Source organism: Doryrhamphus excisus, chromosome 13, assembly GCF_030265055.1.
Source record: "Doryrhamphus excisus isolate RoL2022-K1 chromosome 13, RoL_Dexc_1.0, whole genome shotgun sequence".
Lineage (NCBI taxonomy): Eukaryota > Metazoa > Chordata > Actinopteri > Syngnathiformes > Syngnathidae > Doryrhamphus > Doryrhamphus excisus.
The window spans coordinates 11,292,280-11,305,084 of record NC_080478.1 but is presented as its reverse complement, the minus strand read 5'-3'; the positions used below and the strand labels follow the sequence as shown (position 1 = coordinate 11,305,084).

The 12,805-nt window shown below is 39.3% G+C and overlaps 1 protein-coding gene across 4 annotated transcripts in view; it reads left to right on the top strand.

Moving 5' to 3' along the window:
* The window catches only part of alk (ALK receptor tyrosine kinase), a 260,619-nt gene that overhangs the window by 237,004 nt on the left and 10,810 nt on the right, over positions 1 to 12,805 (top strand). For all 4 annotated transcript variants that reach the window (XM_058091041.1, XM_058091039.1, XM_058091042.1 and 1 more), the window contains 6 exons: positions 1,986 to 2,172; positions 3,468 to 3,558; positions 3,792 to 3,856; positions 3,940 to 4,069; positions 4,891 to 4,988; positions 7,273 to 7,365. In XM_058091041.1, the coding sequence (XP_057947024.1) occupies positions 1,986 to 2,172; positions 3,468 to 3,558; positions 3,792 to 3,856; positions 3,940 to 4,069; positions 4,891 to 4,988; positions 7,273 to 7,365 (664 nt within the window). The remainder of the gene's footprint in view (positions 1 to 1,985; positions 2,173 to 3,467; positions 3,559 to 3,791; positions 3,857 to 3,939; positions 4,070 to 4,890; positions 4,989 to 7,272; positions 7,366 to 12,805) is intronic.

Here is a 12,805-nt window from a genome sequence, read left to right as displayed (position 1 = left end):
ATATAAATCAGCCTCCGATTCTTTTTCCTGGTCACGTTGGTATTAATTCTACTAGTGTCTTTCCCCTGCCAATGAATTATTTAGGGCACAAGTCTTGATGAGTTAGGAAAAGATCAAATTTATTTATAAGCCCAAGAGTTAGTCGGCTCCTGACACACTGGGAACGGCAAAACGATATTGGTCAAAGGTGTACCCTAGTGGACAGCTACAGAGTACATGCTGCATGTAGGTAATAGTCAGCCTTTGTCGGCAGGTTTTCTTAACGATTGATGTCAAATCAGTTAGAGAAATCAATCACTCGCTGATTGTGTTGGCAACTTGAGTAAAGAGGTACAGGAGGTTTAACGGACATTGTTGATGCTCTAATAGAGGTTGACAAGGTATCATCTTTTATGGGTGTCAGCATAAAATAATCTGCCACAAGATGACTTCAGGTGGTCTTCAGGTTACACCGTTCTGTTATACGCCGATTCCGGGGATGTGTATACGCTACCGTAAATCAATTTTTAATGTATGTTTGTAAACATGAGATTCGCTCGAGAACCAGTTACGATGGAAGAATACACTATGTGTGAATAACATGACGCTACAGTAGACTACTCTCAATACACACCATCATAAAGACCGTAACAGCTACCTGGATGTTGTTAGGGTGACAAAAAGATGCTTGGTCAACAATCTTGTTATTGCAAAAAACAAAACGGGCAACTGTTGGCTGACACCGTGCCCTGCACGAAGCCATCATCCTCCCAAACACACATATAGCCTGTCACATGCACAAGGAGCCCTACACATCCCCCAGGTCAATACGTCCTTGAGTACTTAAATCATCTGACTTTACGAAAGTGACAGTAATAACTAAGCATATTAAGATGGAAAGGCTGCTCACCCTTTGGCTTATATTTTATATTACTGTTTCAAGGACCACATATAACAGATGCACTCACTGGCCGCATTAGGTATAATTTGCTAGAATCAGAACAAGAGTTATATAAATGTTCTTCCTGTGACATATGAAATGCATAAATTGCATCACTCTTAGTGTAGACTAATGTAGACTTGAGAAGGCTACCATCCTACCGACCTTCCTACTTAAAAAGTAGCAAGTGTATGCATACATTGCACTGCAATTCAGTTGTTAATGACTGTAAAGAACCAAGTATTCAAGTTTGAAGGTTCAAAATTACGTGGCTACATGTATTTTCTGTCTCTGTATTCACTGTAGATACTTTTCTACCGCCCACACGCACAAAGTTCTGCAGCATTCGGCCCGGTCCCTCTTGAATGGCACTTAACATATTGTTTTCAGAACACCAAGGCCTTGAAGCCAGTGCGCACATCCGATTGCCCAACAGCTTTTGAACCATTAAAGCCAGACATGCAGTAATCAAGTCATCATCTCCTCCACATGCGCCCCCACGTTCTCTCTCCCACTTGGAGAGCAACACGCGTACACACGTTTAGACTCCCACCTGTGCTCGGTGAGAAAGCAGGGGGGTGAGGACTACCTCTGTGTGCCAATGAATTGTGTTAATGATGGATGGCAGCCTAGCTGGAGGCTGACAACTCTCCCGCAGTAGACAACGTTTGCTAAATAGCTCTTCGAGACACACAAATATGAATGCACACACCAACGGTTCTCACTTGGACTAATGTGCCTGTAAGCACAGGTCGCAGGCTTTGTGTCACCATCCATTCAGCTGTTTTACATAAATCTGCATACATTGCTTTGATGTGTCTGTCACTGTATTTAGTGTCAAGTCATATTTACATTATGAATATGTTGAAAAGATCAGTGTCTCTTTAAGAGTCTATATTTCACTGACACGAGTTATGCAGACAAAAGGTCTTTTGAGAGGAATACGATTTGCACTTGTGTATTTTGCCTCCAAGCATTAAGCGTCAACTAGACGATGGATGTCAAAGTTTGGTGTGTAATAGAATTTGGTTATTTGAGAGAGTATAAATGATGTTCTTCTCATCAGTGTACAGGCGCAAACACACCGAGCTACAGTCTATACAGTTGGAGCTACAGAGTCCAGACTGCAAGCTCAGTAAACTGCGGGCCTCCACCATCATGACTGACTATAATCCAAACTACTGCTTTGCTGGAAAGACGGCCTCAGTCAATGACCTGAAGGAAGTACCAAGGCGCAACATCTCCCTTACTAGGTAAATGAAACGTAGGTAAATGACCTAGTTAAACTAGGTAAATGAATCGGATTCATGTTGGTAACAGTCACATATGGTCAAACCTGAATGTAACTAGGTATAAACATGGATGATGAGCAGATCAAAAATGGAGACTCTATCATATGTTACTTAAAATATTACAGTGGCAGTTGTTATAGTAACAGTATTTAAAGGTTTTTCTGATGTAAAGAAATTACACTTGACAAAAATATCAAGCAAAAGTGTTTAATATTTGTCCTGTAAGGCCTATGTATTTCACATATTTGTTCACAATTCTATCTGACTGTTATAGGCAGCAGTCATAATTCATAATTCAATCCACCTCATCTGATTATGCATGCTGATTGCACAGGTGTTCCTTCAGTGGGCCACAATAAAAGGCCACTCTAAGATGTGCAGGTTAACTGTATTGGGAGTGGCCGTCGGGGGGGGGGGTCCGAAAACCAGTTACTGTCTGTTGTAACAAGTTTGCTTAGTATGCTGGTCATGCAAGAACCAGGATGTTTTTCAGCTTCCTGGAATTCCTGAAATCATTGCAACTTGGGGTCATGCACAACAATGGGCCTCAGGATCTCATCATGGTTTGTCTGTGCTTCCAAAATGCCATCAATAAAATTATCCTGTAGATGGAGTGGCCCCATGGTCATGGTGGAATTATGGTATGGATATTTGTATGTTTTGGACTTCAACCAAAAGTGTATCTTATTGATATCATTTTGAATGATACTGTGATGAGATCCTGAGGAACAGTGTTGTGCCATTCATCCACAAGCATCCCCTCATGTTGCAGCATGATAATGTAATGGCCTGCGGGTGTCACAACATGAGACGATGAATGAGATTGGGTCTATGAGAATGAGAAAAGTACAATGAAAAGATATAGAAAATATATAATTATACTATAATAATATACTGCAATGTATAAATATAATTTCTGCTACTTTACATTCTTTTGTGTATCCTACTGCCCTTCTTCAACCCACAGAGAAAAAAGAAACTGTATGACCGACACACTGACTCATTACGTTTAGGATAATGACCAGATTTTAAACATTGTAAACATTCTAGTTATATTTAGTACTTCGAAAGACTCTTCAATCACATCTTATTTCAAATCCACCATGCTGGCTTTTAAAGGCATATTTTTTTTAAAACTCTCTCATTGTCCAAATACTTTCTGATCTACTTCTATATACTACTGTGTAGTTAAGAATAATGTCTGAAACAAGATATGTGGTTGTCAAGGGAAATACCTGATGCACATGTGTCTCCAGGGGTCTCGGTCATGGTGCTTTTGGTGAAGTGTATGAAGGTCTGGCAGTCGGGATACCAGGAGAACAAAGTCCACTTCATGTGGCAGTAAAGGTGATGTCTCTCTACTTTAAACCTAGAGCTGTTTCCTAAAGGTTAGAGTTTGAAGTATGTGTTGAATGACGTAAAAGTGAAATGGCTTATTTGACCCTCTCTGATGTTGGCTATTTCAATCACTCTTTTGCAATGAGAGGTTTTGGGGAAAACAATAAATACATTTGTCATATGCACATTACACTCTAATTAAGTGAACTTAAATTATTATTTTTTTCTTTAAACAAAAATAGACACTTCCTGAGGTTTGCTCTGAACAAGATGAGTTGGACTTCCTTATGGAAGCTCTAATCATCAGGTAAGAGCCATTTATTTATTGTGCCAAATATGTGCATGTGTAAAGCCAACATAATCAGTGGTTTCTTCTTTTTATTCCTGCAGTAAGTTCAGCCACCAGAACATTGTACGCTGTGTAGGAGTCAGTCTGCATGCAATGCCCAGGTTTATACTGCTGGAGCTGATGACAGGAGGAGACCTCAAGACCTTCCTGAGGGAGATGAGACCTCGACTGGTGAGACATTTCATTTATGAGCCCGTCTTGTTTCATGCAGCTGATATTTATACTGCATGGACAAAGGTATTGGGGTAAATGGTGGTTAATCATACAGGAATGGAGTAAAGCAGTGTGTCTGTGGAACTATCAAGAATTACATACAGTGTTTGAGTCACCAAACTCATACTCATACAATTTTACAAAATACAGCACTTTTGGGGGGTTACGCTTCGGGACCACTTGCGAATGGCAAATATTTGCAAGTAATTGAGTAATGTCAGATGATGGATGAACAGATGGAATCGGTTCTCAGTTTCGTTTTTGAAATTAATAGCAACTTTGGTGCATAGTGCGCCAAAAATGTGCAAAATGCCAACGCTTGACCAAAACACATGACCAATGAAGCATCAACATGTAAAAATGTATGCTGATATTTTAATTGTATTCATGTTTTTATGATTTGTTCCCCACTTGGGATGAATGAGATCTGTGTTCTGTGTAAAATTGTAGACTTTTTTTTTTTTTTTTTTACCAAAAATCCACAAATTTGCAGTCCGACTGTGAATTCTGAATTTCAGATGCGACAGGATCCATGGTATTGGTAAATGGTAAACTAAAAAAAAGAAATTTAATCGAAATTTAAGGCACTGATTTGATTAATTAACTGATCAGGTGGGTTATACTCTACATATTGTGACTGGTTCACATATCAAACAAATAAGGTTTCTAAGCCAGACACTTCATGAGCCAAATGACATCAAATATCCATGCTTGTTTTATTGACAGTCAATGTTTCTCCACACACAAATTCCCATAAATGTCTTCTGACTCTTTCTCAGGATCAACCTTCTAATCTGTCCATGGTTGACCTTCTCAATGTAGCGAGAGACATCGCCAAAGGCTGCCAGTATCTGGAGGAGAACCAGTTTATCCACAGGTACCTAATCAAGTTTTGCAAATGCACAGTTGTCATAGAGACATGCAGTGCAGTAGTTAGGGATGAATTATTTGTGTAACATACGTGGCAGATGGCAGCAATTCAAGTATGAATGTATTGTCGATATGCAATAGAAATGGAGGGAAAATACATACAGATTGCATAAACAAAGAAATTATTGTGACTACATCTGTTCAAGTGAAACATCAGGACACATTTTGCCTCTTGATAGGACAAGTAAGGTGTTTACCATCAGAACAGCCAGGTTGTTGCCTCTTTTTATGGCTTATAGAGAAGGCACATTCACTTTATCCCTTTTATATCCTTGAGCAGTCAGTTTGAAAAACAATAGAATGTTACCCGGTGTTTTTAAAAGCTTCTTTCGATGCACAAACTCCAAAATCACCTTTATGGACACAATAGAGGAAGGTCAGGTGGCTCAATATGGGAAAAGGTCAAATTCCCTCCCACAATCACATCAAGGCAATTGAAGTGCATCTTCCTTTCAGGTCAGGTATTAGCCATTGACAAACGAGGCCTATTAAACCAACATGGAGCAATAAAGCTCCATCAATCCACCTAATGGTCGAGTCTTCTACATAACCTTCTGACCTTCTACACTTTTATAAGTTTTTCTGCAAGTATTGAAATGGTCCGTCACACTGTCCTTGTGGCTAATTACAACATTTATGAAGGTGTGTTTACTTGCAGTGAATGACAAATGAATAAGGTGAGAATAAGCATCTATACAAACTGTTAATGTAAACCTGAATCCCATTAATCCTTACAATAGGCTTGATGAACACAATATCAATTGTAATCACATAAGTGAAGTACTGTGCCGAAGGCATTAAGGTGCCATTCACTGCTGCCCACGCTCTTTAAAGAGTCCAACAACACTTTAATTGCAATAGCAAAGTTCTCAAAACACTACTGGGAAACATACCTTTGAGCCCGGTTGACTTTACTATGAGTAAAGTCTACAATATGCGGCCTATTAATATTGTTTTAATAAGTGGCTGTTCTGACATCACTGCTGCATGCACAACAGCACCGTGTCCTTCCCTGAAGGCCCCTGATTGCAGTCAGTGACAATTCCTGCTGCATTCCAAGGCTTGTCCTTGCTTACAAGCAGAACCAAATCATCAGCATGACTTCTTCCAAGCCATTAAACAAGGATTCGGGCCTTGGATTTGTCGTTTGTGTGTATGTGACCGTTTCCCCACACAGTGTTTGTAATCAGGAAATGAAAGAACTGTTCCAGTTTTTAAATACCTGCGATGCTGCTTAATAAACACATTGTATTCCTTCTCCATGTTGAATAGGATACTTTTGTGTTATGCCCCAACAAAGATATTCATGTGTTGTTTGTAAATACATAATCATTCAAATACTTTGCTGCAAATTACATCCACGCTGACTAAAAGCTGCCCCTGAGACATATTATAAAAAGTAAGCAGATGCCCTAGACATGTTGATTTTAGTTCATACTAAATTATTCAATGCAAAGCTTGTTATCGTTACAAACTCCTCTGGCACAATGAATTGGGGCAACACTTTAGTCCATGTCGTAAAAGAGCCCCTGAGTTAAAATCAGTCTGAACTATTACTATATCCCCATTGTGTCATTTCACATCTACTTTAATCAGAGGACGACTGTCTGCAGTATGCCCATGCAGGCTGATGTGGGTCGTCTCGCAGCTAATCATGTGTTTTGTACGTATCTCTGCAGCAATTGCATGATCCAGTGTCATATGCTCTTGTTTTCATGCTCAATTTTGGCAATTTACTGGCGCTTGTGCCCACTTGTCTGGCCTGATGAAGAGATGTCTGCTCACAACATGGCTTCTGAAGAAAGTTGCACATACCAGGATATATTAAAGTACAGTGTGAGCTTTTCCTTACCCCCCACGCTCAGGAATATAAAAGACTGTGTGCAATAAAGTATTCTTTCACAAAATAACAAACCCCGATGCAGTGCAAATAACACTTTTATGTATTTTCTCATCTAAGCCACGTTCCCTGCATATGCAGGAACATTTCAATGTTTGTTCTGAGTGCAAGTGTATGGAGTCATAAAAAGCACTGCAGGAAGCTATGCCTTTCACCAGCAATGCCGATGGCAACTTGCTCGCGACACTAAACGTCTGATCCAGAACAGGAGCATCTTTTTGTGTTTCCCGACTTTTAAGAGATCAAAACTATGAACTACTTTAATAAACTTCCTTAAAAGCTGTGGAATTACTTAAGGTAACAACCGTGTGTGCTTTTTCTCACCATTCAGGGACATTGCCGCTCGTAATTGCCTGCTAACGTGCAAAGGACAAGGTCGTGTGGCCAAGATTGGAGATTTTGGGATGGCTCGGGATATATACAGGTAAGATTTATTGCAGATTAATATTCAGCAAATAAACGTACAGTAACATATAGTTTTATTAAACAAATTCCAGACTCTTGAGTGCATCTAAATGGGGCTGTACGCAAATACGCACTGTAAACCTTGTAATCCTACCTACACTCTGTGTTCCCAGCGTCACTTATTAGCTTCGATGCATGAGACATGAGATGTTTTTTTCAACAGCTGCAACAGTAAAAGCAGCCCAAAGAGAAGCTGTAGTAATTCTATACTTGATTAAATTGACTTGAGATTTGTCAGATCAAAACACAATTGCTGCATAAGACTGCAAAGCATGTAATATTAGCATCCTATTCGCTACTTCCTGAATCTGCACTCGAAGCATCATGGGAACTGTACATCTTTTAGCCATAAATTAGCATCATTATTGTTTAACTGTGTGAAAAAGTAGCAATTTACAGTCTGGAATTCATGGTAATTGCTATATTTAAAATGCTATAGTGAGCATAAAGGGGATATAGGGAAGCCTCGGTTAGGGTAACTCCCTGGTTAGCATGATTTTTTTGTTGTTGTTGAAAATTTGCAGCAAAATTTTACCTCAGTTTCCGCACATTTTCCAGTTAGTGTACAACATGGCGAGTGCCTGGTTTTATTATTAATACACTGTGAGTCCAACAGTTGTAAAATTGTAAGAATATGCAGTGCTATAATTGCATACATTCCACACAATTTGAGCAGAAATGGATGACTGATGCACAATTCTGGTGATATTTACAAATTAATTGTACATATTAGAGTCGTGTCTTTATTGCGAAAAGTTAACTTACTTACAAGATGTTACTTGCACAATATCACCTGCAATCACGTGTTGAAGGTGGCGGAGTCTTCGGCCTGAGGATTTTAGGTAGATGCTCACCATTGTCTATGCATGTGTAGCAGAGTTGTAATGGCACCAGGTTTGAAGAACACAACAAGTCAGGATCTGCATATATATTTCTGTGTAACAATGTCAAGGAAGGTAATATTAGCAGGCACACAAAGCAGAATCCCCTGACCACAGCTGCTCAACACCTCATGTTTGCCTCATTTCCGTAATACTAACTATACATTTAGCACCAAAATTAGGCACTAATATCTACTTCATTTTCCGTTTATGTCGAGTTCCGACACGCATCCATATTTCTGTATAATCATTGTTACAGTTTTACCTGACCGTGTCAAAGTTGAGTAGTATTATCATTATTTTGAATCTTCATCTTGTAATATGTTTGATCATATAAAATGATGGATTTAATGTTTTGACCTGGGAGTGTAGATTTTGGAACTCATTAAACTATTGCACTGGCCCTGAGGCTTATTAAGCTCTGTAGATGTTAAAGCGAAACTCAGAGGGTGCTTCTAACTCCCGTTAATCTCAGCCAATCTGCAGAGCAACCGGCATCTCATTATTCTTAGCTGGGATATTTTAATACAGCCTGCACGGTTCCACATGAGGCCATGTGTGCCCAATTCAGCAGGGAAATCTTCTGAGGCTTTCATCTGGTGAAAGACTGGAGCAGGGGAAATGTGTCACAACATGCAGCTATATCATCACAGCATTCAGTGCAAAGCCTTAGACCAGGACAGGGAGGGGTCTGAAGTCACATCCGGTTAAGGTTGTTGCAGAACTCCCCCCAGGGTGCCACATTAGGCGGACTTGATTTAATTGCTGATGTCAGTTTTCCAGGTGCCTCACTAAGATTTTGGTTTTATATTGCAGCCCACAGCGCTTGAGCTCAGACTGGTCTTATCTCGTTTTTTTATGTGCAGAGGAGAGGGCGGGTAACTCACACTCAAGCGCGCCTTTGCTGTCTGCAAGTTCTATTTGTTTCATGATGTGGCCCCTATTTGTGTGACAGGGGACATGCAAGTCCTTTTAAGGGCGTCACGGCGAGGGAGGGGTTGGAGCTTAATGTCAGCTTTTTATATTCTGAGAGGAGAGCCACAGGCGCACTCCTACGTGCTAGTCTTCTTCCCTTACACGCACGTAAGCATGGTGGTAATGTAAAAAAAAAAAACAGAACAGATTGTAGTCTTGCCATTTGTGAAGACATATTCAGTATGCTTTCAGTATTCACAATGGATGCACATGGCCTCTCGCCCCAAGGCGACAAGTAATATGACAATAAGACAAGTAAGATGAGAAATAAATGGATGGATAATAATAGTAATAATAATAATATCCCAGTATACTGGGGAAGTTGTTTTTAATTGGCTATATAAAGTTTGGATATTTAAAAAATGAATAGAATTTACGATGGTTGCAACTGTATGTCCAAGGTGGAATGAGTGGACCTACTATTTGTATTCTTGGTGAGGGAAAATACGATAAGATGGACTTTATACGGTTACAGTATAAACAGGACAAAAATAAACATGACTTATATTAAAATGGGGAATGAAAGAGTAAAAAGGTAATGCAATAAAAGTAGGAAAATAAAAAATAACACACATATTGCACACAGAGCACACACATTGGACACCAGAAAAAAAAAGTTTACACAACATACAGATAACAGTGTTTACAATTGTGTGTCATAAAGCCTGCTTTAGGAAGGAATGACCTGCACTCTGTATGCTACAAGTGTGTTGCTGAAGGAGTCGCTCATGGCCTCCAAAGTGTTGTGCACGGTTTGAGGTTGAAATGGATGTCGGCTTTGCCAACATCCATCTGTCATGGTGTCCACTGGGCTGCCAAGGACAGAGCCAGGTCTCCGAATTTTATTAAGTCTTTTTCTGTCTCTGACCGTGCCAACAACCAATAAATATATTCCTCTTTTGCATTGTTGTCTGGATTTGCACCAACATTTAATGGGTTCTTGCTAAGCATAATGGCTAAACCATAAATGGGTTTTGTAATTTGGTGTCATCTTGGCCGTGAGCCTAAGAGCACCAAGTCAGCCCGAAAGAAGAGAGAAAAGAAAGAGACTAACCCTGTTGCCTTGTTATAATGGTTGACAGCCCATGTAAAGCCTGCATCTAACTAAATTCAGGTTCAAGTAAATCGTATAAAAAGAGCTTCTAATAAGAATGCTAGGTTCCAGAGAACCAACATTATTTTTTTCAGCCCAGAATTCCTAGCAAAAACCCTGTTTGTGATATTTATCACACATATATATCATTTTGTAATACAAATAAAATAAATAAAATTCAAATAATAATAAAAAAATTCTGCTTAGGGCCCCCAATTTGGCCAGGGGCAAAACAATATTTCCCAACGTTGAATAACACGCACAAAAAACCAATTGGTACATGTAAAAGGCCTCTATTTGTGCTGTAGATTTCCTGGGACTGTTAAAATCCTCATCATCTAATCTGCAGCTCAACTTCCAGACTGGCTATGTGTTGCTACAGGGGTTAGTCGAGAAGGCTTATGAGCCCCATCGCCAAAAAGATGATCCACTGAAAGAATTATCGGTTTTTCATATAATAGATCTTTACATCTCTGAAAGACTAAAACACATAACAGCATGTTCGACCATATTTATAATGGATTTTAGAGCTCATTATGTATAAACATTAAAACAAAAGCCTTTTCAGAGCTTTTTGATATAGGAGTTTGTTTTAAGAGGAATAAGAGTGTGTAATGTCTTTCTCAGCACCATGTACACATTATCTCCAGCGCTTTGTTCTTTTTGTTTGTTTAGATTTTGACCCAAATTGATATCTGTCTCCTTTCATCTGTAATGCAGGTAATGTTCAATAGTGTTGTATGGGTACCCCTAGGTTAAAAGTGTACTCACATGCACAGAATAAACAACAGAAAAAAAAACCCTGACATAATGTGTAATGGCTTTAAGATGACAGTAAGTGAGGACAACATACCAAATGGAATTCCAAACAGTAAGCTTTTTTTTAACAAATCCCCTAACATCGCCAACAATAAACACTTTAATCAATCTCTGCATTGGAACGAAATGAAGACAAGATGAGCAATTTAATCGTCAAACACCTGACTTGACGAGAGCCACTGTCATGTGCCAAAAGCTGTCACTTTTAAACACAAACAACAGATTTCCATTTATATTGTTGCATCATTGCAAAAGAATCGCTGCATCTATGTTTGAATCCCGTCCCAGAGCCTCACTGCTGTTTTGCACCACCTGGAAAGTACGAGAAACTACAGGAAATCACACAGACCTCTGCCAAGGCCAAATCTGAAAGTTACCCAACTTGCTGTTAAAACAGCAGAGAAGGACCAAACTAAAAGTGGTTTATTCGACATTTTAGTGAAACCGTGACTGGGTTTCATCAAGATGAGCACTGTCGGTTGGTTCAGTGAAAAAGCTGTGATTTTGCTTGTGTGTGTGTGTGTGTGTTGTAGTGTTATTCCATTGTAGCAAATTACTTTTAAAGACATACCTCTCCCCCAGAGAGAAAAACATCTTGAAATGTTCCTTCCTCTAAAGGTTAGGCTGTCAAAGATACTTTTAATGCATATTTGAACAGCTTCATGCGGCCAAGACATTTTGGGTTTTTGTTACTTGTTCTGTTTTTTTCTTCTCATTCTCTTTTCGGCGAAATGATCGCTGTACGCCCACGCCAGGTAGTTACCCTCAGTCATTATGACCTCCTCTTACTTGACAGGAGAAAAGGGAGGCCATGCTGCTGTTTTTTTACTTTTACTTCCCAAAATGGCCCAAAGATTTGACAACTTTAGTTCTAAACTGCTCTAAATGTTTTAGTTTGAAAAATTATGAACCTCGGAAGTCAAACAAAATCAATCTCAGGAGGTTCACCCCTTCATTAAGTCAGATTTTGTCCTTAGGTTGAACTTAAACCATTTAAATACAGTACAGGTAATGGAAGTATTTAATCAGTTATTGCCATACAGAAAAAATGCTTACCTTGAATAGGGTTGGGTAGCCAGACTCAGTTCTATAACGGCATAAGATGCTGACGTTAACAGCAGTAACCAAACCAATAAGCAGTCCGTGACTCATTTTAGCGCTTAATGAAAGCAGACTGGATCACCTGTGATACTGTAGTACATGCTTGAAGGTCATATTGTGCGTCCCGACAGAGGAAAAGTCTGATGCTCTTTTAAACTTGATGTATACCTTAATACACACACAGTAGTGCTCAATTCCAACACTGCACACACATTTTCACACACTTCCTCATATTCAACCAATCAATCACAGAAAGCACATTCACAAACACAGGCAGGTCGTTTTTATTGGTGAATTTATTACATTCATTTTTTTATATTGCTGATGTATTTTAATTAATTTTCTGTACAACTAGCACATCACAAAATAAGGTAAAAATAAAAAAGCATTGTTTTAGGGAAAGTTTTCCTTTTAATACAGGCACCGTTTAAACCAAGGGTCTCAAACATGCAGCCCTTGGGCCGAATGTGGCCCGCAGGACACTAGTTTGAGGACCCCGCCTTGATATGAAAGTTTAATGTTAGTGCGGC